The following is a 24,987-nucleotide window of genomic DNA, read 5'->3' as shown; positions in this document are numbered from 1 at the left end:
TTTTACAAATGGTTTCACATACACTACAAATACTAATTGTGTAATTAATTCTACAAATTGTTTTATCATTCGTACGCCACAAGTACTAAGGGGACTAGGGGTGGTTCACTAGTGATAGAATTTATCACTCACAAGCACCAATCAAGTTTCGCCATGTCATTGACCATTTTTCCATCACTCACAAGCATTTTTAGTAGGGGTGGTCATCACTCACCACCACACCCAACAATTTCCACCCAACCAACAAATACCCTCACAAACCAAAATCATAACGCGTGAAGGAAATAACGGAAAATGGATTTCGTTAATGTATAACGCGTTACCGCATGTACCGGTGGCCGGCCATCACGCGTCAAACTTTGTTCCCGTGATAATATCACGGAGTGCCCCGGGTTCCCTAATGATGTAATTTCTTATCTTATAATAAATAAGTATGAGAATGAAAAAGTGAATAAACCATATATATTAATGATGTAATTAATTCTATATTGAATAAGGCACACTTTATAAAACATAACATTTATTTCTACCACTTTACAACTTTACCACTTTGAAAAAGGAAAACACATAATTTTTTAAGGATGAGTCGAATCAGTAAGTGGTCTGAACCATTAAGTGCTGAACCGGTAAAATGTCTGAACCCTTAAGAGGCAGTATAATGCTTAATCATCTAGAGGCAAATGTCTGACCAATTCAAATAAGAGGTCTTAACCATTCAGATTCAGTTTAATGCCTAGCCATTCAGTGCCAAATGTTTGAACCATTTAAATATCTACTCGCAAAACAAACACGTAAGTGCTGAACCCGTAAGAAGTCTAACCCATAAAAAAAAAAAAAAAAAAAAAAGCTAACTTTACCACTTTGAAATTTAATTGAAAAGAGTAAATTGTCGTCGGCCGTTTCCTTTGACGCATTCATTCATTCCATTAATGGAGTCAACAATCCGCCACCGGTAGCTGTCTCATTCACCTTCCTTTCCTTTTAGAGAGAGAAAACAAAACAATCACCAACAAACTCACACACAGAATCATCATCATCATCATGCATGTCGTACATCCACCGAAGCTATCCGATGCCGCCGCCGCCGACCACTCGCCGGAGCTTCTCCGCACCTACCAGACATGGAAAGGAAGCAACGTATGTTATCCTTCACTCACTTCGTTTCAATTTTTTAGCGTTTTCGCTTTCAATCGTTATAATTGTTGTTAGAGATCGCAGATGTTGAATCCATGAATTGTGGTTTATACTTGACTGATCTAGTTTTTGAATCTACGGTTTTATGATTTCACGGCTCGATTTTAGTATTTTAGGTCTAGCGGTTTCGAATCTAGGGTTTTGGTTTGAGCGTGTGAGATGAATAATGAAGTAGGATGAGGAAATTGAGTAAATGAGGATGTAATAGGTGCTGATTGACAGATGAGGACAATGGATTGTTATGTGTGCCCTAGATTTTAGGCGATTTTGTCGTCTGTGAACAGTGATTGCTTGTGTAGGAGACTAAAAGGTGTTCTTATTGTTTAGAAATGAGGTGTCTCATATGTGAATAGTTTGTTTAAGGAGAAAAGTAACTAGAGCTTTGAATGTCATGAATTGTGATTTATCGTGGACTGATCTAGTTTCTGAATTTACGTTTTTACGATTTACGGCTCGATTTTAGTGTTTTGGTGGTTTTAAATCTAGGGTTTTGGTTCGAATGTGTGAGATGAATGATGAATTAGGATGATGAAATTGAGTAAATGAGGATTTTAAATTAGAGATAGGATGTACTAGATGCTGATTGACAGATGAGGATAATGAATTGTTAAGTGTGTACTTAGTTTTAGGTGATTTTGTCGTTGGCGAAAGGTGATTGCTTGTGTAGGAGACTAAGGGGTTGTTTGTTTAGCTCTTAATGGGGCTCTTCATGGTTCAGACCTCTTACTGGTTCAGACTGTTTGTTTTGCGAGCAAATTTCTAAATGGTTCAAACATTTGCCTCTGAATGGTTAAGACCTCTAATCTGAATTGGTCAGACATTTGCCTCTGAACGTTTAAGCATTATACTCGTTCTTAATGGTTTAGACCCTCTTACTGGTTCAACACTTAATGGTTCAGACCTCTTACTGGTTCAGCACTTAACCATTTAGAAGTTGTCAAACAGCCCCTAAAAGGTGTTGTTATTGTGAATAGTTTTTTAAAGGAAAAAAGTAATTAGAGCTTTGAGCGTCATAGATTGTGATTTATTATTGACTGATCTAGTTTCTGAATCTACGGTTTTATGATTTTATGGCTGGATCTAGTGTTTTTTAGCGGTTTCGAATCTAGGGTTTTGGTTCGAAATTGATGAGTGTAGATTGGTGAAAGGACGTAATAGATGCTGATTGACAGATAAGGACAATGGAATATTATGTATGCACATAGTTTTAGGTGATTTTGTCGTCCGTGAACTGTAATCACGTGTGTAGGAGATTAAAAGGTGTTCTTATTTTTTAGGAATGATGTGCTTCATATGTGAATGGTTTGTTAAAAGAAAAAAAGTAATTAGAGCTTTTGAGTGTCATGAATTGTGATTTATCATTGACTGATGTAGTATTGATATTATAATTTTATGGCTCGATTTTAGTATTTTATTATAGTGGTTTTGAATCTAGGGTTTTGATTTGAACATATGAGATGAATAAATAATGAATTAGGATAATGAAGTTGATGATTAGAGATGCTGATTGACAGATAAGGACAATGAATTGTTATGTATGTACTTAGTTTTAGGCGAGTTTGTCGTTCGTGAACTGTAATCGCGTGTGTAGGAGTCTAAAAGGTGTTCTTATTGTTTAGAAATGATGTGCTTCATATGTGAATAGTTTGTTAAAGGAAAAAAAGTAATTAGAGCTTTGAGTGTTATAAATATGTGCGTTTTTCTCAATCAGCTGCTTTGTTTTCTCCTGTGCAGATATTTTTTCTTGGCGGAAGGTTTATATTTGGACCGGACGTGGGATCTGTTTTCCTATCGATGTTTCTAATAGTTGCCCCTGTTGCTGTTTTCTGTGCATTTGTTGCAAGAAAGTTGATTGATGATTTTTCTCATAATCTGGGAGTTTTGATTTTGGTGGTGGCAATTGTATTCACATGTTATGTAAGTGTTCTGAACTTTCTAAGATATTTGTTGTTACATTAATGCTTGTTAGTGGTATGGAAATGCTGGGTATGGTGTCTGCCCCTATAATTACTATAGTCGAAGCCTTTATACCATAGTTACCTAATTCGCGGTTCACTCTGACGGGTATGAGTTAAATCAGAGAGTATGTGATTCGCTAGAGGGGACGTATTTGGTATGGAGGGGATTAGGTTTGTTTCGGTACGAATCAGTATGGTGTACCATGGAGTCCAGTTCGGTCTACCCAAATTAAAACAAAAATTACCAAATTCATTAATCCAAATTACGAAATTCCAAAATTCAAATTACCAAACAGAAAACATAAACATGAACATAAAAGTTTTTCCCATTTCAGAAATTGAAGATAAAATACTGAAGTAGAAGACTAGAAATAGAATTTGATGATCTAATTTGGTAGAAACTGGAAGGTAGTTATACATATTCCTGGATTCAATTGGTGCAATGTGAAAACGAATTTGGAAAAGTTGTATGGAATCAAAGAGACGTCGCAAATTACTGGATGCGCTTTCCCGCCAAAATCAGTGATCGGCACGCCCTAAAAACGATCCAGCCGGCGTATTTCAAATCAATTGGAAGGGTTTTAAAATTCGATCAGAAGGATTGGATCTCTTACCTGGAGGCCGATCGGAATCACTGAATTGGCGAATTGGATCGAAATCGAATTCCGTATGGTACAGTTCGTACCAATTCGAAATTCGTGGCTCTTGGAGCGAATTTGGTAATTATGTTTATACAATTACATAAGTTGATTATTGATGATGGAACAAATTACAGTTGGAAATTAGTAATATGATCAGGCTGCGTAGTATTGTGGGCCACGCTTGCTAAATGCTAAACTTGAGGATGGGAATATAAAAATCTTGGTTAACAGTTAAAGACATTGCTAACACTATCACTATTAATGATATACATATTACAAAATTGTAGACCAGGAGAAGTTGGGTATCATGTAGGGCTGTAAATGAACCGAACAAACACGAACAATGCCTTGTTCGTGCTCGTTCGTTAAGGATATAATGTGTTCACGAAGGGTTCATGAACACTTACTAAACGAGATTTCCTGTTCGTGTTCGTTCATTAAGGAAATGAACGTGTTCACGAACGGTTCACGAACACAGATAAAATCGGCGAAGACGACAGTGGCTAGAGGTGGATGGTGCGAGGGAGTGGCGCTAGACCTTGAAGCTATGAAGCACGGGGACGGCTTGGATCATTGAGTACCCGTCCCGGGGACGGTTTGGGGAGGGAAACGCCATGGGGACACCATGGGAACGTCCCCCAAACGTTTCCAGGAAAATGGAGACGGCATCGAAACGATTCCGGAAAGTGGGGACGCCTGTTTGACGTTTCGGGGACGCTTCCTCTGATTTTCACCATAGAAGAAAGAAAATAGAAGAGAAGAAGGTAAGCTGGCCATGATATTCTTCTCCGGTGGTTTGCAGCGCTTGCTCATTGTGCTGTTCTGTTAGGTTTGGAAGATGCACTGATGATGAACGAAAGTGAAGCCCTATTTTTCTATTGGTGGGCCTTTTATGTTTTGGTCTATGGCCCACTTAAAATCCTAATAAAAAAATCTATTTGAACACTCCTTGAAAAACATGACAACATCATCGAATTGTTTTGTATAACTTTAACATCATAAACATTAAAATAAATTTCAACTTCTAAATATTTGTTTATTTTATGTATATTTTAAAAATAACATTATTTTTTATATATTGTATACATCAATATATATCTATTTGGGTCTTTGTTTAATATATTTTTATTTTTTTATAATTTTTTTTGCCATATCTTTGCCGTACCCGTATCTTGGATTTTTAATTTTTGCCGTTCCCCGTACCCGTATCGTCCCCGTACCCCAGTCCCGTACCCGTTCCCGTGCTACATAGCCTTGAAGCTTTAATCGTTGAACGAAGGTCGATAGTATTTTTCGTTGTGAATAATGAGAAGGAAAGTGGAGCGGTGCATAAAGAAGGTGTACATGAACGAATGTTCACGAACACATTACCGAACATTCACGAACACAATTGAACGAACGAGACATCTGCCCGTGTTCGTTCATTTAACTAACCGAACATAATTTCTTGTTCATCTCCATTAATTAAATGAACGAACGTAAACAAACTTCCCGCCGAACAGTTCACGAACTGTTCGCTGAACATTCAGTTTGTTTACAGCCCTAGTACCATGTGAGCTTAAATTTGGTGTAAATGATGATTTCACTTATGACTCAGTAATATACTAGGATGGGCCCTTCTTTTTTGCCACTAAGCAAGCATGTTGTAAAACCATCCTCAATCTGAATAGGGGCTTGTACTTTCAATCAAATATAACTTTTTGTTTGAAGTAATTTGTCTTTCATGTGTCATACTGTCATTGTTTAGTAAACTTTTTATTCTATCAGAAAAAATCTTGTGCTATGAGAGTATGATACATCTTTGAATCGGCTAAGTTCACGAGTTGGTGCTATGAGAGTATGATACATCTTTGAATCGGCTAAGTTCACGAGTTGGAGATAGACGGACTCGAATCGCTGACATCCACCGTAGGATAAATCACTGCCTCTTAGGCATAGTTGTTAATAGCAAATAGCGACAAGGGACCTATATGCTACATAGCGAATAGCGACCACTATTTTATAAATAGCGATACACTAGAAAAAGAATTTTGAAAATTTTTATATGTATATTATATCAAAATACCCTCGTGTATATGCTATTTTACGTGTATCTTTAACAAAAACCTATAATCCAGCTATTTTATAGCTATACCTAATTGCTATTTATATAAAAAAAAAATTAATTGTCGTTATTCTCGCTATCAGTCGTTATAACCCTAATAGCAACACTACACCGCTTTGCTACGTAGCGCGCTATAGCGATCCCTATAGCCGCTATTGACAACTATGCTCTTAGGTCCTCCGGCTTTTTAGCTTTTTCTTTTTTTATGAGTTTGGCTTTCATAGATGATCCTTTGTAGGCTCTGTCTGTGTCGTGTTTCGAAGTTTAGGATTTCTTTTTGTGATGAGTTTCTTACTTATTTAATTGAATTCTGTCGTCTTGGATACTATACAACTAATACTCAAGAAGAAGTTATTAAAATTAAAGATATAGGAAGCAGAAATAAAGACTTCATAAATTGTGTTAAACTTTTGTTTTAAACAATACCGAGGCGAGCACATTAGTTTTGTTTCCTAGCCGCTTATATGAGTTGTAAACAAATCAGTAGTTCATATGCACTTTTTCTTGTTTTGGAAAATTGCGGTCAAGAGCATTCATGGAAAATTTTGCAAGCTACAAGAGACACAATGTTCTTAGTTTATAATTTTATACTTCTAGAGTATCCATGTGTAACAATTAAATGCTATAGAAAGTCTTTTTGAATTAAATGGCATAGCTCATGTGGTAACCTATTATACTCCACAAAAGTTCATGTATAAAAGATATGCTGCATGGTTTTGCAGGTAATAATCCTTCTTCTAATGACCTCTGGAAGAGACCCAGGTATAATTCCTAGAAATGCACACCCTCCACAACCAGAAACTACAGATCAGGGTATAGAAGTCGGGCCTGGTCAAACTCCACAGTTACGTTTGCCTAGGGTTAAAGAAGTAGTGGTCAACGGGATGACCGTTAAAGTCAAATACTGTGATACTTGCATGTTGTATCGACCTCCACGTTGTTCTCATTGTTCAATATGTGACAACTGTGTGGAAAGATTCGATCATCACTGTCCATGGGTTGGACAGTGCATTGGACGGGTAAACAGCATTCTTCTTCTTCTTCTTCTTCTTCTTTTATTTGTGTCGGCTTCTCTTGTTTCCATGTAAATCTCATGGTACATGTGGCAACACGGGTGGGTTGGGTAATGGGTCAAAGTGGTTATTTTTGTTGTCATGAAGATACCAGTTGGGCCTAGTTGCCAGAGATACTTTTTGTCAAACATTTTAAAGTTTTTTAATAGTTGGTGTCAAATAGACTAAGCAACATAGTCGGTCTGTTTGGTTGCACGGAATGAAGTAACAAAGCATTTCATTATCATGTTTATCCTACTTCTGTCATTTTATTCTCGTTACCATCGGGCATGACAAGACATGTTCAGAAAAAAATGATATGTTTCTTTTATTGTTTTTTTCATGTTTTTATATCAGGTTTTCATGTTAGATTTATATCAAGATATATTACATACTTTTAGAAATAACACAACATATTATGTCATAAAAATAAAAAAGTAAACAGAAAAGATTAAAAAAATCTCAAATAAGAATATGGTAATAAACGATTAAGAAATATCAAATAATAAAATAGTAATAAAATAGTTTGTTCTAAAAGTTTAAAAGTTATTTTAAGTAAACTTAATTTTATATAAAAAGGGTCATAATTTTAAAATAAAAAATATATATATTTTTTAAATTGATTAGACTTTAAATTGTCATTCGTTCATTTTGTTTTAGAAAAGAAGTTAAACCATTCTAAAGGAATGAGTTAAAGGAATGAGTAAAAACACCCGTTTTCTAAGGAATTAAAATTCCAAAAAGGGAAGGAATCACATTCTTTCCTTTAATATATGGTTAACAAACACAATTTCGTCGTTCTGTCGGAATGGTTCATTCCGTTCTGTGTTGCCTTCCAGCATACTATACACTGCCATTATTTCAGTGATAACCTAATTTGTTGATTAAAATGGTTTATGAGGTCGCTTGTAGGTGACTTGACAACTATTTGACTTGCTTCTTTTTAGTGTTTCTTTCTTATTTTTTTATTTCACCCGTTTTCCCTCTAAGTATGTTCCGACTTATTGATTTTCGTAACCATGGTTTGTGGTGCTAAGCTTTCGGAACAACAGTTGAACTTGCTAAAAGTACTTGTAGAAGATGATTTTTTTGGACAACTTTTTGAGTTATGACTCGAATAAATGCATTTAATTCATCTTGTTTATCTGGCAAACATGGGACCGATTTTTGGTAATCATGCTTTTGGTTCCAAAGTAATTGTTTCACTTTTAAATTTACCAAAAGAGAACCATAGGAAACTATAATATGCAATATTTCTGATTGCTATATCGAGTAGTTAAATGATGATGCATTGGGCTGAATCAAAAGTTGTCCAAACTTCCATGTATACTGACTTATAATAGTTGTTCTATAAATCTCAGATTCTCAGGTCATGTTCAAATACACAATTAACATTTGTTAACAAGCATTATGTTTCTGGATGCAGCGTAACTACCGGTTCTTCTTCATGTTTGTCTCCTCGGCAACTCTGCTGTGCATTTACGTGTTCTCCTTTTGCTGGGTGTATGCCATAAGGATCATGCACAGTGAAAACACTTCAATTTGGAGAGCATTAATCAAGACTCCTGCATCAATCGTGCTAATAATTTACACTTTTTTAGCAGTTTGGTTTGTTGGTGGCCTCACCATCTTTCATCTTTATCTCATCAGCACAAACCAGGTATGAACTAGTTTTCTTTAGGTCTGTGCTATCCAAACTTCCAACATTTTAAAAGGCTGTTAACATCTATTCTTGCAGTCAACATATGAAAACTTTAGATATCGATACGACAGATCCGAAAATCCATACAACAGGGGCATTTTTGGAAACTTCATGGAGGTCTTCTGGACCAGCATTCCTCCATCTAAGAACAATTTCAGGGCATTGGTACCTAGAGAGCCTAAGCCTCCAACTAGAGTCAGCGGTGGCAGTTTTGTAAATTCAGACATACAGAAGGTTCCGAGCGACGTTGAAATGGGTAGCATGAAGCCTATCCGAAAGAACGAGGCCACAGGCGGAGATGACGGCGGCGCTGGTGGCGGCAGGCGGGCTAGCTTGGGGCGGAGCGGAAGCTGGGACCTGCAAAGTGAGATTGCTTCAATTACAGGTATTGGGTACTCAGACCGGTTCAGCCGTGGTGGAAGTAGTGGCAGCTTAGGTGGCAGTGTGGAGGTGCCAGTCAAATGACAGGTCAGCTTTGACTGTAAGAAGATATTAAGCGAGTTTGGTTTGTGTATACCCTTTAAAATTGGGGTATAGTTATAGTGGAGGCCTTTTATTGTGTATATTTTTTAACCATTATAATTTATGGAGATGATTAAACTTAGTATCCAATATTTTTTATATCTTCAAAGGAAATGCAGTTAAAAAAAAAGTAAATAACTTACTATGGGCGTATGTGTGTGCACGGTCATGGTGTGTTTAATTTAGAACAATTTATAACTAATGTTAAGAATTTATAACTAAAATTATCTTGGGAACATATCATTTTTAGTGGTTCTTGATCTACGTAAAACACATTCGATAACAATGTGAATGTCCCCGTTGCATCGCTTGGGTTTACGTCAAGGTTTAATATCGGTACTAGTACTAGTAGTCATTTTTATCTCTTTTAGCTACTATACCAAGTGCCGGTAAGATAATAAAACGAACAATGCTCAATCAAATTCTAGTCGTAACGCGTGAGGTAAAAATACAATTTTATTATAGAAATCAACTGAAATGGACGTGAATTTTAATATGTTTTGAGAGTTAATCGAAAAGTATGATATATTGTTCATGAGCCGATCCGATCCGATCGAGGGTCTGCTCGTGCTCGGATTGAATTACAACCGATCCGATCCGATCGGATCGAATTTGCAAACCGAGCACAAAAGTGATGCTCATGCTCGGATTGAATTTGAATCGAGCAGATCGTTTTCACTCGGTTTTTCTTAGCACCGAAATTAGAACATGTGTAGCAAAACGAAAAAAAAAAAAAAAATGAAATCAAGACTATTATAAGGCTGCGTTCAACAAAAACAAATCCTAACTTAATTAAAACATGTCCAACACCTTACTAACAAAAACAATACATAACTAAAATCATGATTCTAAAAATGTTGTTAACGATATCAAGAAGCACAAAATAAAGTGTGAAATACAAATTGTCATTTAGCTCAAAAGCCATAAACTTCTTCAAGCTTGATCATCTCCATATGCAGATGAGAACGAACAATCAAATTATGAGATTATTTTAGGAATTAGGAATTTAGGGTTAGATTTTGGTGTGTGACAGCGGCGATATGCAGATCGAACATTCAAACAATCAGTTTATGTGATTGTTTTAGGAATTAGGGATTTAGGTTTAGATTTTGTTATTAACTATTAAGTTGGGCTAGTATATTTTTTGGGCTTTTAATTTTTTCTTGGGCTATTATATTTTTTGGGCTTTTAATCTTTAAAATCTATTATATATATATATATAGAGTAGGGTTCGCACGGAAAGTATGTTTTTCCTAGAAAGTCTAGGAAGCGATCTGGTCCATCCGATTGGTGTGTTTAGAGATTAAATCAATGGCAATCTTGTAATATTTGAGTTTAATTAATTGATTGTTTTAAATGAGTAGGGGCAATTTTGTCAATGGCCGTGTTTTAAATCAATTAGATAACCACCCAGTTCCTAAATTCAAGCGATTTTCCCTCTCTCTCTCTCTCTCTCCAAACCCATCTTGGAAACCCCAATCCCTACCAAAAATAACTACAATCATGGAAGAAGATAACTTTAGAATCGATGGAGAGCACCGGATCAAATTAAAACACTTCTCCAATCTCCACCATCTCCGAGTTCATCATCACCATTCAAATATTGTTCTTATCATCTCCGTTTTCTTGACGATGTGTTTTAACAGCAAGCAAATTAATACAGTTGTGTTTTAGCAGCAAGCAGATTCATACAGTTGTGGTTTAGCATCCAGATTCATACAGATGTGTTTTAACAACAAGCAGATTCATACAGTTGTGTTTTAGCATTCAGATTCATACAGATGTGTTTTAACAGCAAGCAGATTCATACAGATGTGTTTTAACAGCAAGCAGATTCATACTGTTGTGTTTTAGCATTCAGATTCATACATATGTGTTTTAACAGCAAACAGATTCATACAGTTGTGTTTTAACAGCAAGCAGATTCATACAGATGTGTTTTAACAGCAAGCAGATTCATACTGTTGTGTTTTAGCATTCAGATTCATACAGTTGTGTTTTAGCATCCAGATTCATACGGATGTGTTTTAACAGCAAGCAGATTCATACAGTTGTGTTTTAGCATTCAGATTCATACAGTTGTGTTTTAACAGCAAACAGATTCATACAGTTGTGTTTTAACAGCAAGCAGATTCATACACTTGTGTTTTAGCATTCAGATTCATACAGTTGTGTTTTAACAGCAATCAGATTCATACAGTTGTGTTTTAGCATTCAGATTCATACAGTTGTGTTCTAACAGCAATCAGATTCATACCCTGTGTTTTAGCATCTTCATATTGTGGGATTTATAAAAAAATTGACTTTAGCCCTGTAAACTGTTAAAACACAGCACCAAGAACATGCTGATAAATTCCAGTAATCTTCTGAAAAATGGAATATGCGATGTAATGTGACATGGAATTTTAGTTAATGAACACATTGACTTCCAGATTTGAATTCGAAAATAATAAAAATTCCGAAAATCATGGAATTTTAGTTAATGAAGATACATTCCAAAATAAAATTAAAATGTGAAATTACATGATAGCCCTTCTACTTAAAATCCCTCAATGACACATGTCCAATTCTTATTCCTTCCTAGACTTTCTAGGAAAAATAGACTTTTCACCCAACTCCTACTCTATATATATATATGTATATTAATTATTTAATAAAAATAATTCGAGCGAAACCGAGTGATCGACGGGCGAGCGGACCTTTGCTCATGCTTGGGTTGAATTTGAATCGAACCGATCCAAGCGGTTCATTTACAAACTGAGGAGGAATCGAACGAACATTTTTCAGGCATTTTTCAAACGATTGTTAAGCGATTCTCGTCGAGCAATTTGGAAAGCTATATTGATGTCAATATGCTCCCTTCTCTCTCTATATGTGTACACACATACCTCACCGCCAGATGAGATAAAGTCAAAGAAATAGGGAGGAAAAAATCAACCAACTTTTTATATTTTTTTATTAAAGCATTATTTACATCTGCTTATTCAGTTTTTACAGTTTTTAACATAGTATTAGTTCTTAACCGTACACAAACAATATTATACATTTACCTTTTGCTTTAAGTGTATTTGTATAGGACACTCACATAACTATCTACACCAGTATCTTTCTTTCTCTTATTAAGTTGTCAATGCGGTTATCTTCTTAACATAATAGTGACTGTGAAAAGAACGCGTCGTTGTTATATATGTGTGTATGGGTTGATGTTCATTACATTTCCTTATATTTTTAGGTAAATAAAGCAAACAAACTTGAAAAGTTTAGTTCTTTTATCAATAATTTATTTTTTTAAATTTTGCATATTTTACATACAAAAAGAACCAATAATTTATTTTTTTAAATTTTGCATATTTTACATACAAATGCATATGTTTATGTATATAAAATTTCTATTTATTTATATATATGTGTAGGTAACATAAGTTACACATGACTTTTACATGTCTAGGTTATAAGTAATAACGAAACTTTTTCATATTTGTTTACGAATTTCATAAAGACGAATAAATATTGCATGTATATCATATTCTTACGTTTTAAAAGCTTTCAAGATTAAAAAAATAAATGATTTATTTTGTTTTATTTTGCATATTCTCAAAATATATAGTGTTTACTTATACACACTAAATGAAAAATTATGAAAAACAACTTAATACATTTGTATGAAAATGCTTTGCTGACTTGAAGAGAAAAAATGGAGTAGGCTATATAGCTAAAACAAAAGTAACATTTTTTATGTAGTTCTCTATTTATTTATTTAATATCCTTCTCTACACACTAGCACATATCTAAATCATGCTATTTTGCTTCTAGAAGCATGCTATTTTCAAAATGCTAATATTGAAAACTTTTTAGAGCACTAAAAAAATTCGGTGAATGGATGGTGATAGGAAAGAATCTTTAGGGCTTGAAGTTTGAAGCTGTGGAGTTGCTTGAGATTGAAGTATTCTTCCAATGTGATGAGATATGTTGCTTGAAATTGAAGTTCTCTTCAAAACATTTATATTTTTTAAATTGTTATAGTTGAAAAATTACCAACTAATTTATTAAAAGAATATAGAAAAGTTACTTCTCAAGCAAGGAAAGCACCTATGCTCCATAACCCAATTGACAAGATCAATTCCTCATGCTTATGCTTCCATTACTTGCTAATCCCCCATTGCTCTTAAAGTCTTTCATGTTTTTCTTTCCTTTATATTTTAAGATACAAACCAAAGTTCATCAAGTCTTTTAGAAAAGATTTTGGGTCTTATTTTTTTGAATTAAAAAAAAACATATAATGGGAAAGAAGTCTTTGTTGGATAGATGCCCTTTTATGTCATATATCCATTAGTCGAAAAGTCTTTTATGTTAAAAAGCTATTCAAAGAAAAAATCATAGCACAATCCGAGAAGTAAGAATTTGTCAAAAGGACATGTGAAAACTTGTTTTTCTTGTTTATAATAATTTTAAAACTCTAGAGTTTTTAATTAGAACAAAGAAACTACCCTTTATAGCTTATAGTATATGTAGTTTTCTTGATATTCTATGTAAATTCATTCCATTTGCTTAGAAACAGTATCTGAATTGATGTAACAATGCATGTATTAGATACGATTTCAGATGTAATTTAAAACCACAAAGTTTATTCAAGAATCGCACTAGACTGTCTTGTTTGTTGTCCGTTTGCTTGTTTCTTTCCGTATATATGTATCTAAAAGCTTGTTTTACGACGAAAATGTCAATTTTTTTTTTATAAAGTTAGTTTTAAACTTTAAAGCACTAAATCTTTTACATTAAAAATGAAGAAAAAATCTAGGTAGAATCAAGAGCCAAAAGCCTAGAAATCAATTGGGTGTGTAGGACAAAGGCAATTGCAATTGCATTTGTGAGACATGTTTAATGTAAATGACTCAACCTACTAAAAGGATGCTTTTAATTACAAAATAACAATCCCAAAGTTAAGTTAAAAGTAAAGTTAAACTTCCACTTTTTCTTTAATGTCCATATATAGATAATAATTCAAATTAGTTACATTTCTTAAAACACAGTTGGTAACATTTTACCAAAGTTTATAAAAAAAATAGGTTTACTATGCGCATAATATGCTTATCCAACTTAAGTGACAAGTATCATATGGTATATGTTCCAAAATGATAAAAAGAAAAGGCTTTTAGTTTGATTCTAAGAGCATCTAGTATAAAAAGGACACTCATATGTTCACTACTTCAACTTATGACTTAAAACTTTTTTTTCTTCTTATTCTTTAAAGCTCTCTAATAGGGATTATTATAATTCTGATGTCAATCCATCAAAATAAGCATGGAGAAAAGGTTAACATGGAGGTATCAAAGCTAAATTTTATTAAAGATGGAGCCATTAGATTACCACCCGGGTTCAGGTTCCAACCAACGGATCAAGAGATCGTGTTTCAGTATCTGATCCGTAAAGTTTTCTCATGTTCTCTTCCCGCTGCAATCGTTCCTGAAATCATCAACATTTGCAAGTTGAATCCTTGGGACTTGCCTGGTTAGTAATTTTATTGAAACCATTTTAGCAAAACAAGAATTTTTTAGTATGTATACCTATTATTATTATTCTTATTGTAACTTGTTAGTCTATCCAAGTCTAATCATGAACATTATGCAATGTCTAATGTAGTATAAAAGAACGTGCATGCTACGTTTACACGTGTTGTAACTTGTTTACAACCCTAATAACTTTCATGCACGTTATTAAGTTTACATTTTGTTAAGTTTAAATTTAATGTTCAATAGGGGATTGGGAGCAAGACAGGTACTTTTTCAGCAAGAATGAAGCTAAGTATGGCCATGGATCAACTAGACCAAGCGGTGACGGGTATTGGAAAGAAACTGGTTTCGACAAACAGATCACAAGGTGCTGTAATAACAATTTGATCACTAGAAAGAAAGAGATCATTATGGGGATGAAGAAAACACTTGTTTTCTACAAAGGCAAGCCTGTGAACCCGGGATCAACCACGAGGACTTGTTGGATTATGCACGAATATCGCCTTGTTCATTCCACTTACTCGCCAAAGATGAGCTCCAATGATAAGGTAATGATGTCAATGTATTATACTCCATCGTTTGCGGTGAATTAGACCTTACAACACCTTCTGAAATCCATTATAAAAGGAGAAAGCTTAATTTGATTTACGATATATACACGCAAATTCTAATCGAATTCTTTGGTTTATTCGTGCCTTGTTTATGTTAGGACTTAAAAGATATTAGAGAGAATACATCAGATAGCACTTGTTTATGTTAGGACTTAAAAGGATATTAGAGAGAATATATCAGATAGCATTTAATGTCTATATAATATTTATCATAAATTGGAGATATCATTTGATTAGATTATGCTTTGTGATTATCCTCATGTTACTTCTATATATATAATAATAATTATTATTACTATTATTATTATGGTTTTATTTTTCATACGTTACTGTAGAGAACTTGGATGCAATTGGGAAACTGGGTTCTATGTCACATATTCTTGAACAAAAGAAGTAGTAAAGCAAGAGTTGCAGATGAGAAGCTGGTATCAAGTGGTTTAACTCCACAGACAGAGCTTCTGCATCATGATTTTACAATGAGAAATGATGATCAGATGAATGTCCTACATGAACCGCCATCATCTTCGTCGGTGTCATCATCTTCATCGTCTTGTGGCTCTAGTGACGTGACTCAAGAAATTTCTTCAAGTAGAAAGTTGTTGCATCATGAAGTTAAGTAATTTTTTTTTGTGCCAATCACCGTGACACTAGGTACAGTGGTCAAGGTCGACTACTCGACGCCGCCAGCCCCTTGGTTTTTTTTTTTTTTTTTTTTTTTGTATTCAAATATGGTATTCTGTGCTTCGCAAGATTAGTATTGTAATAATATTCGCTTGGAATATTTAGGGTATTAAATGAAATGTATTTTGTTTCTAGTAAATTAATTTAATTTAATTTCATGATTTTTTTTGAACAACAAAAGATTCTATGAAATATAGAAAACGGACCAGCTATTCTGTAAAACCCACAAACAAAGAACAAAAGAAGAACGACATGCTAAAAGAAAAACAACAAAAACTACACTATTACATCTCTTATATTAAAATCACACCATCTTCCTCACACCACATCTGGAACATATAACATTCTGACAGTTTACACCTCTCTTTTTCAGTTCAACCTTTGTCGCGATCTTACCTAGAGATGCTCTCCACACAAATATTTGATCTTTGGAGGCACCCAGTGATTCCATTCATCCCACACAAAATAATTTAATGATCTATATGTTAATGTGGATAACTCACTTGATAGAAGATGTAAAGGAGTAACATTTGTGGTTGAAAATTCTTAATGAATCATATGTACGAAAGTATTGACATTTTAAGTCCAAATAAAAAAAATCTCGGTATAAAACCAAAAAAAAAGCCTATAATCTCCTTCTTTTTTTTTAACATTAACTTTCAATAAGAACCGGCTAGCCCTCAAAGCAAGGACCGCCACCAATTACACATACATATACAATGGGTATTTAGCCCAATCCTCCCACACAATACAAGAAAAATTCGCTCTATTTTGCAACCAAAGAAAAGCCATTGATTTCACTTTTGCCAACACCTCCCGAGCGAGCTTATTCTTGTCTTGAAATATTTTCTCGTTCCTTGCTTTCCATATCGCCCATATAGTAATCCCAACAATACCTCTCACAATCTTTTTTCTCCATTTACCACAATGGACATTCTTATAAAGTAAAAGTAAATCCTCAAAATCATATGTAAAAAAGGGAGATAACTTGCACCAGTTCATAATATGGTTCCATACTTCAAAAGCAAAGCTGCAGCCAATGAAAATGTGTTTGACGTCTTCATAATCTCCTCCACACAAAACACAAGAGGCGTCTGGAATAGTCATTCTCCTTCTAATAAGCGCATCCCTGGTTGGTAACAAGCTCTGCTCTCCAAACCACCAGGTTCACTTTCAACAGAACCCACTTGTCCCATTTCAGCTTGCTTTCTCGAGAAACGCCTCTATCTTGTCGTAGTAACTTTTTAAAGTTTGCCACTGAGAAGGTCCCATCTTTCCCATCATTCCAGACCCACGAATCAGCCAACCCCCAAGCAGCGAAGGTGTTCAGCAATCTGTCCATATCTTGCATTTCAGAGATCGCCTCTACCGAAACTGGGAATCTTCTCCACTGAGCCGTGAACTGAATCCCATCAGCGATCCATCTAATTCTCTCATTTATTGCATAGCCCTTATTACTATCATGTTTGTACAGACATGGCCACCGTTTCTTTAGGACCTCCGACCCAATCCACAAGTCTGTCCAAAAACGAGCTGACTCCCCTGACCCAACTTTGCATCTAACCAATTGTTGAATCTGCATCCCCTGAATCTTCATGTTTTCCACAAAATTCACAATAGTTTTCCAGCATCCAGAGATGCCCCTTTTAACAGGAAGCATATCCCAATTCCCTCTACCCTCGTGAATCTGTTCTACCACATTGCGCCACAAAGCATCTTTCTCTACCTTGAATCTCCAAACCCACTTAGCTATAAGAGCCGCATTCACATCTTTAAGCCTGGACACCCCCAATCCACCATCTTTTTTTGTCGTACACACCGTCTCCCATGCTACCCAATAGACCTTGTTACCATTACTCGAACCGGCCCATAAAATTTTTTTCATCATGCTTTCAATCTTATCAATGACTTTAACCGGAGCCTTATATAATGAAAGGTAATAAATTGGGATACTTGACAAAACCGACTTTAAAAGCGTCAACCTCCCTCCCATTGAAAGAGTATTAGCCTTCCAAGTACTAAGTCTGTTTTGGATAGCTTCAACCACCGAGTTCCAATGACATACTCGATTCATGTTGGCGCCGACCCGAATACCCAAGTATTCGAACGGGATAGAACCCACCCGGTAACCAAGAACCGAAGCCATACTAACCACTTCACCCTCATTCACCCCAATACCAAACAAATGGGATTTGTGAATATAGATTTTGAGGCCCGAACAAAGATGAAACACCCGCAAAACTCTAGCCACTTTATTTATATTTTCCTCCGACCAAACCCCCATAATAATGGCATCATCGGCGTAGAATAAATGAGAGAGAGCCGCCACCCCGTTATCCACTCTAATACCCTCGAATTCCCTTAGCTCCACCGCTTTCGAAATCATACAATGAAGCGATTCCATAACAATAAGGAAAAGGAACGGCGATAGCGGATCCCCTTGACGAACCCCCTTTTGGCATTGGAACTCGAAGGTGGGGGACCCATTGACCAAATAGACGATCTAGCCGACTCCAAGACTCCTTTCACCCATAAACACCACCTCCCGGGAATCCCATTTGTTCTAAAATCGAAATCAAAAAAGCCCAATCTACGTTGTCATAAGCTTTCTCGAAGTCAATCTTTAACATAAAAGCCTTCCTCTTTGTCTTCTTAATCCACCCAATAGTTTCATTTATCAAAAGTGGACCGTCTAGAATGAAACGGCCTTTAAGAAAAGCCTATAATCTCCTTCTGTATACGAAAGTATTGACATTTTAAGTTCAAATAAAAAAAAATCTCGGTATAAAACCAGAAAAAAAAAAAACCCAATAATCTCCTTTTGTTTGGGTTAACACCATCTTCAAAATGTTTATAACCGTGCTTAGTCACCAGCAATATACCAGGGCCGTCTCCGAAAAAGATAAAAAACTTTTGGGCCCCGTGCGAGACAAAAACTTTGGGCCCCTTTCCTATAATATAAATTCATTAATCATATATAAAAAAACCACAATACGATGATAATTATTGTAAAATAAACAAAACAAAAGTAGTGTAGCAAAATGAACAAAATTACTTACTTAAGCGAATCATGAGCCTTTTTTAGCATTTTGAAAGTAAAGTTCTAGATCAAGTATTTATAATTCATGCCATTTTTTCTCTATATTTCAATGTACCATTTCTATGTTCATAGAGGGAATGCTAGCATCGATTAAAAACAATAAATCCTAGTTTTATGTTACAAATAAATTAATACACATAACATTAGTTTCAACACTCTCCGGATAAGCAAAAAATAACTAACAATTGAATCCTTTACGCAAAAAGAATTGTAATATGTGTAAACATATCCAAACTAATTTGGCAACACGAATCTTTTCATACAAAAAAAAAAGATAAATCGAGCAAGATATTGAGTTCCTCTAAGTTTATATTGTAGATGGTTAAATAAGAAATTAGAAACCTACAAATTTAAACAAGAAAACATGTAAAGTTTATTATGTAAATGGTTAAATGAGAAGGAAAAAAATTGAAGAAGTTTACAAATTTATTGAGGCCCAAATTTAAAATGTGGCTATATGGGGCCTTTCCCCTTGTTTTATAATCAGCCATTAAGGCCAAAGAAAAACATAACATTACATAAAACATAAAGAAAATAAGAAAACAAAAGTGACAAGCGTGGGATTCGAACCCGGGATTGCCGATTCAATAGAAAGTAGCCGCATCCACTGAACCACATGGTGACTTTGTTTATACGTTCTACACTAATTATATATATATATATATATATATATATATATATATATATATATATTTATATTTATATATTTTAAACAATTTTGGGCCTTTAGATATTTTGGCCCTGTGCGGTGGCACCTCCCGCACAGGCTCAAAACCGGCCCTGCAATATACACAAACTATCTACAAATTTTCCCCAAGCAATGAATCTATAAAAAAACGTATTTACATTTTAACATCATTATACTTTTTTTACATATTTATTCTTTTAACAACAAACTACCGTATTACTAAATACTCCAGATAGCTAGATTATCGGATTTTATGCATTCCGGATTTGATTTATAAATATTTGGATTTCGGCTTTCAAAAAATAAATAATAAATATTAAATATATGAATAAACTCTATAAAATTTATATTGTATTCGTTTTAAATTTTTATAAGCTATATAACATAAACTCCTTAAAAACATACAAAAAATAGATAATATAACTCACTAATATTTATATTTGTTAGATTTTTCAAATATTATAAATAGATAATATTACAACCGCTGTAAAAACCTGATAACATCATCATGACATCAAAGTTTTATACCTTTTATGGCTGTTATAAATGAAAGTTTTTTTTGAGGGGGGGGGGGGGAGTTGTTTAATTTTTAAAGATTTTTGGTTATTTTATTTTTTTTGAAAAAACTCTTCGTAAGGCAGAGTTCTCTTAGTTCTCACAACATGTATAAGTTTTCATTTACTTTCTCTCTCTCTCTCTCTAAATATATATATATATATAGAGTTAATTACACAAATAGGTCCTGTGGTTTATACATAATTTCGCCTTTGGGTACTAACTTTATTTTTTAACAGATTTAGGTTCTATGGTTTCAATTTTGTAACACCTTTGGGTACTAACACCAAAATTAGTTAATTAATGACTAAAATACCCTTGCATTTTTTTAAGTTTATCAATGTAACACATTTGGGTACTAACACCTAATTTTATTTAAGTTTAAATCAATTTTACAAAATCTATTTTTTTTTATTTTCATCTTTTTATTATATCTCTTAATTAACATAAAGTCTATTTATTTTTTTTATTTTCATATTTTTATTAAATTTCTTATTTAACATAAAATCTACTTGTTACACCAGTATTTTTTTAAATAAAATCTACTAGCTATATAGTTTTACGAAAATTAAATTTCTTACTAGTTTTAAATAATGTAAACCTTAATTATTTTCAATTTTGGATATATATGATTGATAATAATAATAATAATAAATATCTTTCACGTAAAAAAAATTAAGCCATTTTTAACTTGTTTTTTTTGTTCATTTACATTTTACTATTTTAGAAAGATATTTAATTTACATAAAATCTACTAGTTGCACCAGTAAAATCTACTAGCTATATAGTTTTATGTAATTAAATATCTTTTTTACAAAAAACGAGTTAAAAAAAGGCTTAATTTTTTTTAGTTTTATCTAAAATACCTAGCTATATAGTTTTATCTAAAATATCTAGCTATATAGTTTTATGTAAATTAAATATCTTTCTAAAATAGTAAAATGTAAATGAAAAAAAAAAACGAGTTAAAAAAGGCTTAAACTTTTTTACATGAAAGATATTTATTATTATCAATCATTTCAATCAAAAATTGAAAACGAGTAAGGTTTACATTATTTAAAACGAGGAAGAAATTTAATTTACAAAAAACTATATAGCTAGTAGATTTTATTTAAAAAAAATACTGGTGTAACAAATAGATTTTATGTTAAATAAGAAATTTAATAAAAATATGAAAATAAAAAAAATAAATAGAGTTTATGTTAATTAAGAGATATAATAAAAAGATGTAAATAAAAAAATAAATAGATTTTGTAAAATTGATTTAAACTTAAATAAAATTAGGTGTTAGTACCCAAATGTGTTACATTGATAAACTTAAAAAAATGCAAGGGTATTTTAGTCATTAATTAACTAATTTTGGTGTTAGTACCCAAAGGTGTTACAAAATTGAAACCATAGAACCTAAACATGTTAAAAAATAAAGTTAGTACCCAAAGGCGAAATTAAGTATAAACCACAGGACCCATTTGTGTAATTAACTCATATATATATATATATATATATATATATATATATATATATATATATATATATATATATATATATATATATATATATAGAGTAGGGTTCGCACGGAAAGTGTGTTTTTCCTAGAAAGTCTAGGAAGCGATCTGGTCCATCCGATTGGTGTGTTTAAGGGTTGAGATTAAATCAATGGCAATCTTGTAATATTTGAGTTTAATTAATTGATTGTTTTAAATGAATAAGGGCAATTTTGTCAAATGTCCGTTTTTTTAAATCAAATAGATAACTGCAATCCCTACTTTCATGGAATTTTCCCTCTCTCTCTCTCCATTATTGATTTGATTTTCTCTCTTTCTCTCTCCAATCCAACCCTAAACATAATAAAACCTGCGATCTCTACTCCCCCTTGATGTTGGCGACGCAAAACAGGACCCAAAAAGCATTCAGATTTCGGTTCCAAGGCTTGTTGATACCCCTTTTCTTCACTAGGTATTCATATCTTGTGTTGTGATTAACGTTCTTGAAGTGCATATACGTTTTCGGTCATAATCTGCTTGTAACTTGGCTGTGTTTTTTTCTGTTTTAATTGATGATTGTAGAGAGGCATGTAAAAAACAACGTCAAGAATCTGCTTGCTGTTAAAACACAGCGTCAAGAATCTGCTTGCTGTTAAAACACAGCGTCAAGAATCTGCTTGCTGTTAAAACACAGCGTCAAGAATCTGCTTGCTGTTAAAACACAGCGTCAAGAATCTGCTTGCTGTTATAACACAGCGTCAAGAATCTGCTTGCTGTTAAAACACAGCGTCAAGAATCTGCTTGCTGTTAAAACACAGCTGTATGAATCTGAATGATAAAACACATTTGTATGAATCTGCTTGCTGTTAAAACACAACTGTATGAATCTGAATTGCTGTTAAAACACAGTTGTATGAATCTGAATGATAAAACACATTTGTATGAATCTGCTTGCTGTTAAAACACAGTTGTATGAATCTGAATGCTAAAACACAACTGTATGAATCTTCTTGCTGTTAACACACAACTGTATGAATCTGAATGCTAAAACACAACTGTATGCATCTGCTTGCTGTTAAAACACAACTGTTTGAATCTGAATGCTAAAACACAACTATATGAATCTGCTTGCTGTTAAAACACAGCTGTATGAATCTGAATGTTAAAACACAGTACCAAGAACATGCTGATAGATTCCAGCAAGAAAACGTAGGAATGATTGATATTAAGTGAGATCAAAAATCGAAAACAAAAAATTCCGAAATTTATGGATAGTTAGTTATTAAAGATAATTTCCTAAAATAAAAATAAATTGTGAAAGTACATAAATGCCCTTTTAGATAAAATCCTTCAATGCCACATGCTGCGTTCTTATTGCTTCCTAGACTTTCTAGGAAAAACACACTTTCCACCCAACTCCTACTCTATATATATATATATATATATATATATATATATATATATATATATATATATATATATATATATATATATATATATATATATATATATAAAGGTACGGGATAAGAAGAAAACGCCCAAAAGTGTGAGAACGCATCCTGGCCCAACACGTGGCACGGGATATGATCAGCGCGTGAGGGGTTTTTGTCTTTTCAATCTTCTTTTATTTTCTTAATTTATGCTGCTTCATTTTTGGCCTCTAAGATTATTTTGGCGTTAATTGTATTCATTAACTAATTGGCGTTGAATTAATTGTTTTTGTGTCATATAGTTAATTTTTTTGGCGTTGTAGCGTTTCTCTGGTCAATTTTTTTTGGCGTTTTGTGGCGTTGTATAATAATTCACTACGAGTCATTAATATTTTCAGAAGATTACAATAAGACCAAATGTTTTTTATGGCGTTTAGTCAATTTTTTTGGCGTTTAATACATTGACAAGGTGGTTTGCCAGCACCTGTTCTCACAGTTTTCATACTACTAGCGTTTTGGTGTTTGTAGTTTTTGGCGTTTTATATAATAATGTATTTTATTTGTAGAGAATTAGATAACAAACAACAGATAATTTGATAACAAAACAATATAAAATGAAAAAGAAAAAAAATAAAAATTGTAATCTAATTTCGCATCCGAATCTTCACTCTCATCAGCTTCTTCTTCTTGAATTTGTTTTGGCGTTTTGAACCTTTGAATACCTTAGCTAGATGCCAACTTTCCTACATAAACCCCGTCTTTTTTAGACGAACCTTCTTAGTGGCATCATGTTTTCTTGTGTGATATTCTTGTTTGGTGGCATGTCATTAAAGATCAACTCTTGCTTGAATGCTATTTATAATAATGAAGTCCAAAATAGCATTTTACACTTATGTTGATCCCTTCATGCCATGCATATAGTCATCAAGAACAAAGCTCACATGATGACATATCACTGTCACGAGTCTCTTTTTCTTGAATATTTGTCCATCTCATTCAGCAAAAGATTATAGAGATAACCCCCTCAGAGAAGAATGCATTCAGTGAAAGCTTTGCCATCTATGGCTTTTTTAACTAACTTTTTGGCATTTTAAAGTGAGTGGTTTCTAGGGAACATAGCGTTTGTTTTTCTGGGTGTCATCAATTCATTGTGTAGAGACCCCTCACTTATAGGAGTTTTTTGGCGCGTAGTTTAGGCGGGATTTTTTATTATAATAAATTATAGTAATAAATTACAGTACAGTTTTATCAGTTTCTAGGGTGATAGACGTCCAATCTTCCAAGTTTGACGTTTTTTTAAACGGCGTTATGCAGACCAAGATGACAAAATACAATAACGGAGAAAATATTAAGCAGGAAAAATATTTTTTATTATTTTTGGCGTTTTGTAAACAATAACTTTTTGTTGTATTTTTTTGGCGTTTTGCAAAGAAATAGAGAAATATATCATTTAATTATCTTTAGAAAAAAAAAAGATTACATAGAAGAAAACTAACAAAAAAAAAAAAAAACTTTTCGTCAGAAGGTACTTTATTCGAGAAGTATCCATCACCTGCGTCATCTTCTTCCTCGTAGTCTTCATCTAGACCTTCATCCATGTCCTTACCTTCACTTTCATCGGCTTCTTGTTCCTGAAGATTCTGAAGCCTCCATTTGAACATGTCTTGCATTAATGCCATTTTTGAGTCAATGTCTGTGTTCAAACAAGTGGCGTTATACAATTCTTCCATCAACCCAAACCCCTGCTTTGTCATG

At 33.5% G+C, this 24,987-nt stretch overlaps 4 protein-coding genes across 4 annotated transcripts; 2 read left to right on the top strand and 2 right to left on the bottom strand.

The window, feature by feature from the left end:
- The first annotated feature begins 905 nt into the window (after positions 1-905).
- On the top strand, positions 906-9,282 carry LOC110941768 (probable protein S-acyltransferase 7). The gene is made up of 5 exons (XM_022183429.2): positions 906-1,137; positions 2,929-3,111; positions 6,620-6,916; positions 8,376-8,609; positions 8,688-9,282. Exons 1-5 carry the CDS (start codon positions 1,042-1,044, stop codon positions 9,114-9,116), a joined length of 1,239 nt encoding a protein of 412 aa, XP_022039121.1. The 5' UTR covers positions 906-1,041; the 3' UTR covers positions 9,117-9,282.
- A 5,106-nt stretch (positions 9,283-14,388) lies between these two features.
- Positions 14,389-16,136, top strand: LOC110941767 (NAC domain-containing protein 83). Its single transcript, XM_022183428.2, has 3 exons — positions 14,389-14,681; positions 14,930-15,231; positions 15,630-16,136. Exons 1-3 carry the CDS (start codon positions 14,453-14,455, stop codon positions 15,912-15,914), a joined length of 816 nt encoding a protein of 271 aa, XP_022039120.1. The 5' UTR covers positions 14,389-14,452; the 3' UTR covers positions 15,915-16,136.
- A 541-nt stretch (positions 16,137-16,677) lies between these two features.
- On the bottom strand, positions 16,678-17,082 carry LOC110943894. The gene has a single exon (XM_022185624.1). It carries the CDS (start codon positions 17,080-17,082, stop codon positions 16,678-16,680), a length of 405 nt encoding a protein of 134 aa, XP_022041316.1.
- A 7-nt stretch (positions 17,083-17,089) lies between these two features.
- On the bottom strand, positions 17,090-18,379 carry LOC110943892. Its single transcript, XM_022185623.1, has one exon. The coding sequence runs from the start codon at positions 18,377-18,379 to the stop codon at positions 17,090-17,092; it is 1,290 nt and encodes a 429-aa protein (XP_022041315.1).
- Positions 18,380-24,987: the final 6,608 nt, after the last annotated feature.

The sequence above is a fragment of the Helianthus annuus genome, chromosome 5 (assembly GCF_002127325.2).
Source record: "Helianthus annuus cultivar XRQ/B chromosome 5, HanXRQr2.0-SUNRISE, whole genome shotgun sequence".
NCBI classification, from domain to species: Eukaryota; Viridiplantae; Streptophyta; class Magnoliopsida; order Asterales; family Asteraceae; genus Helianthus; species Helianthus annuus.
This window is presented reverse-complemented; position numbering and strand designations above follow the sequence as displayed.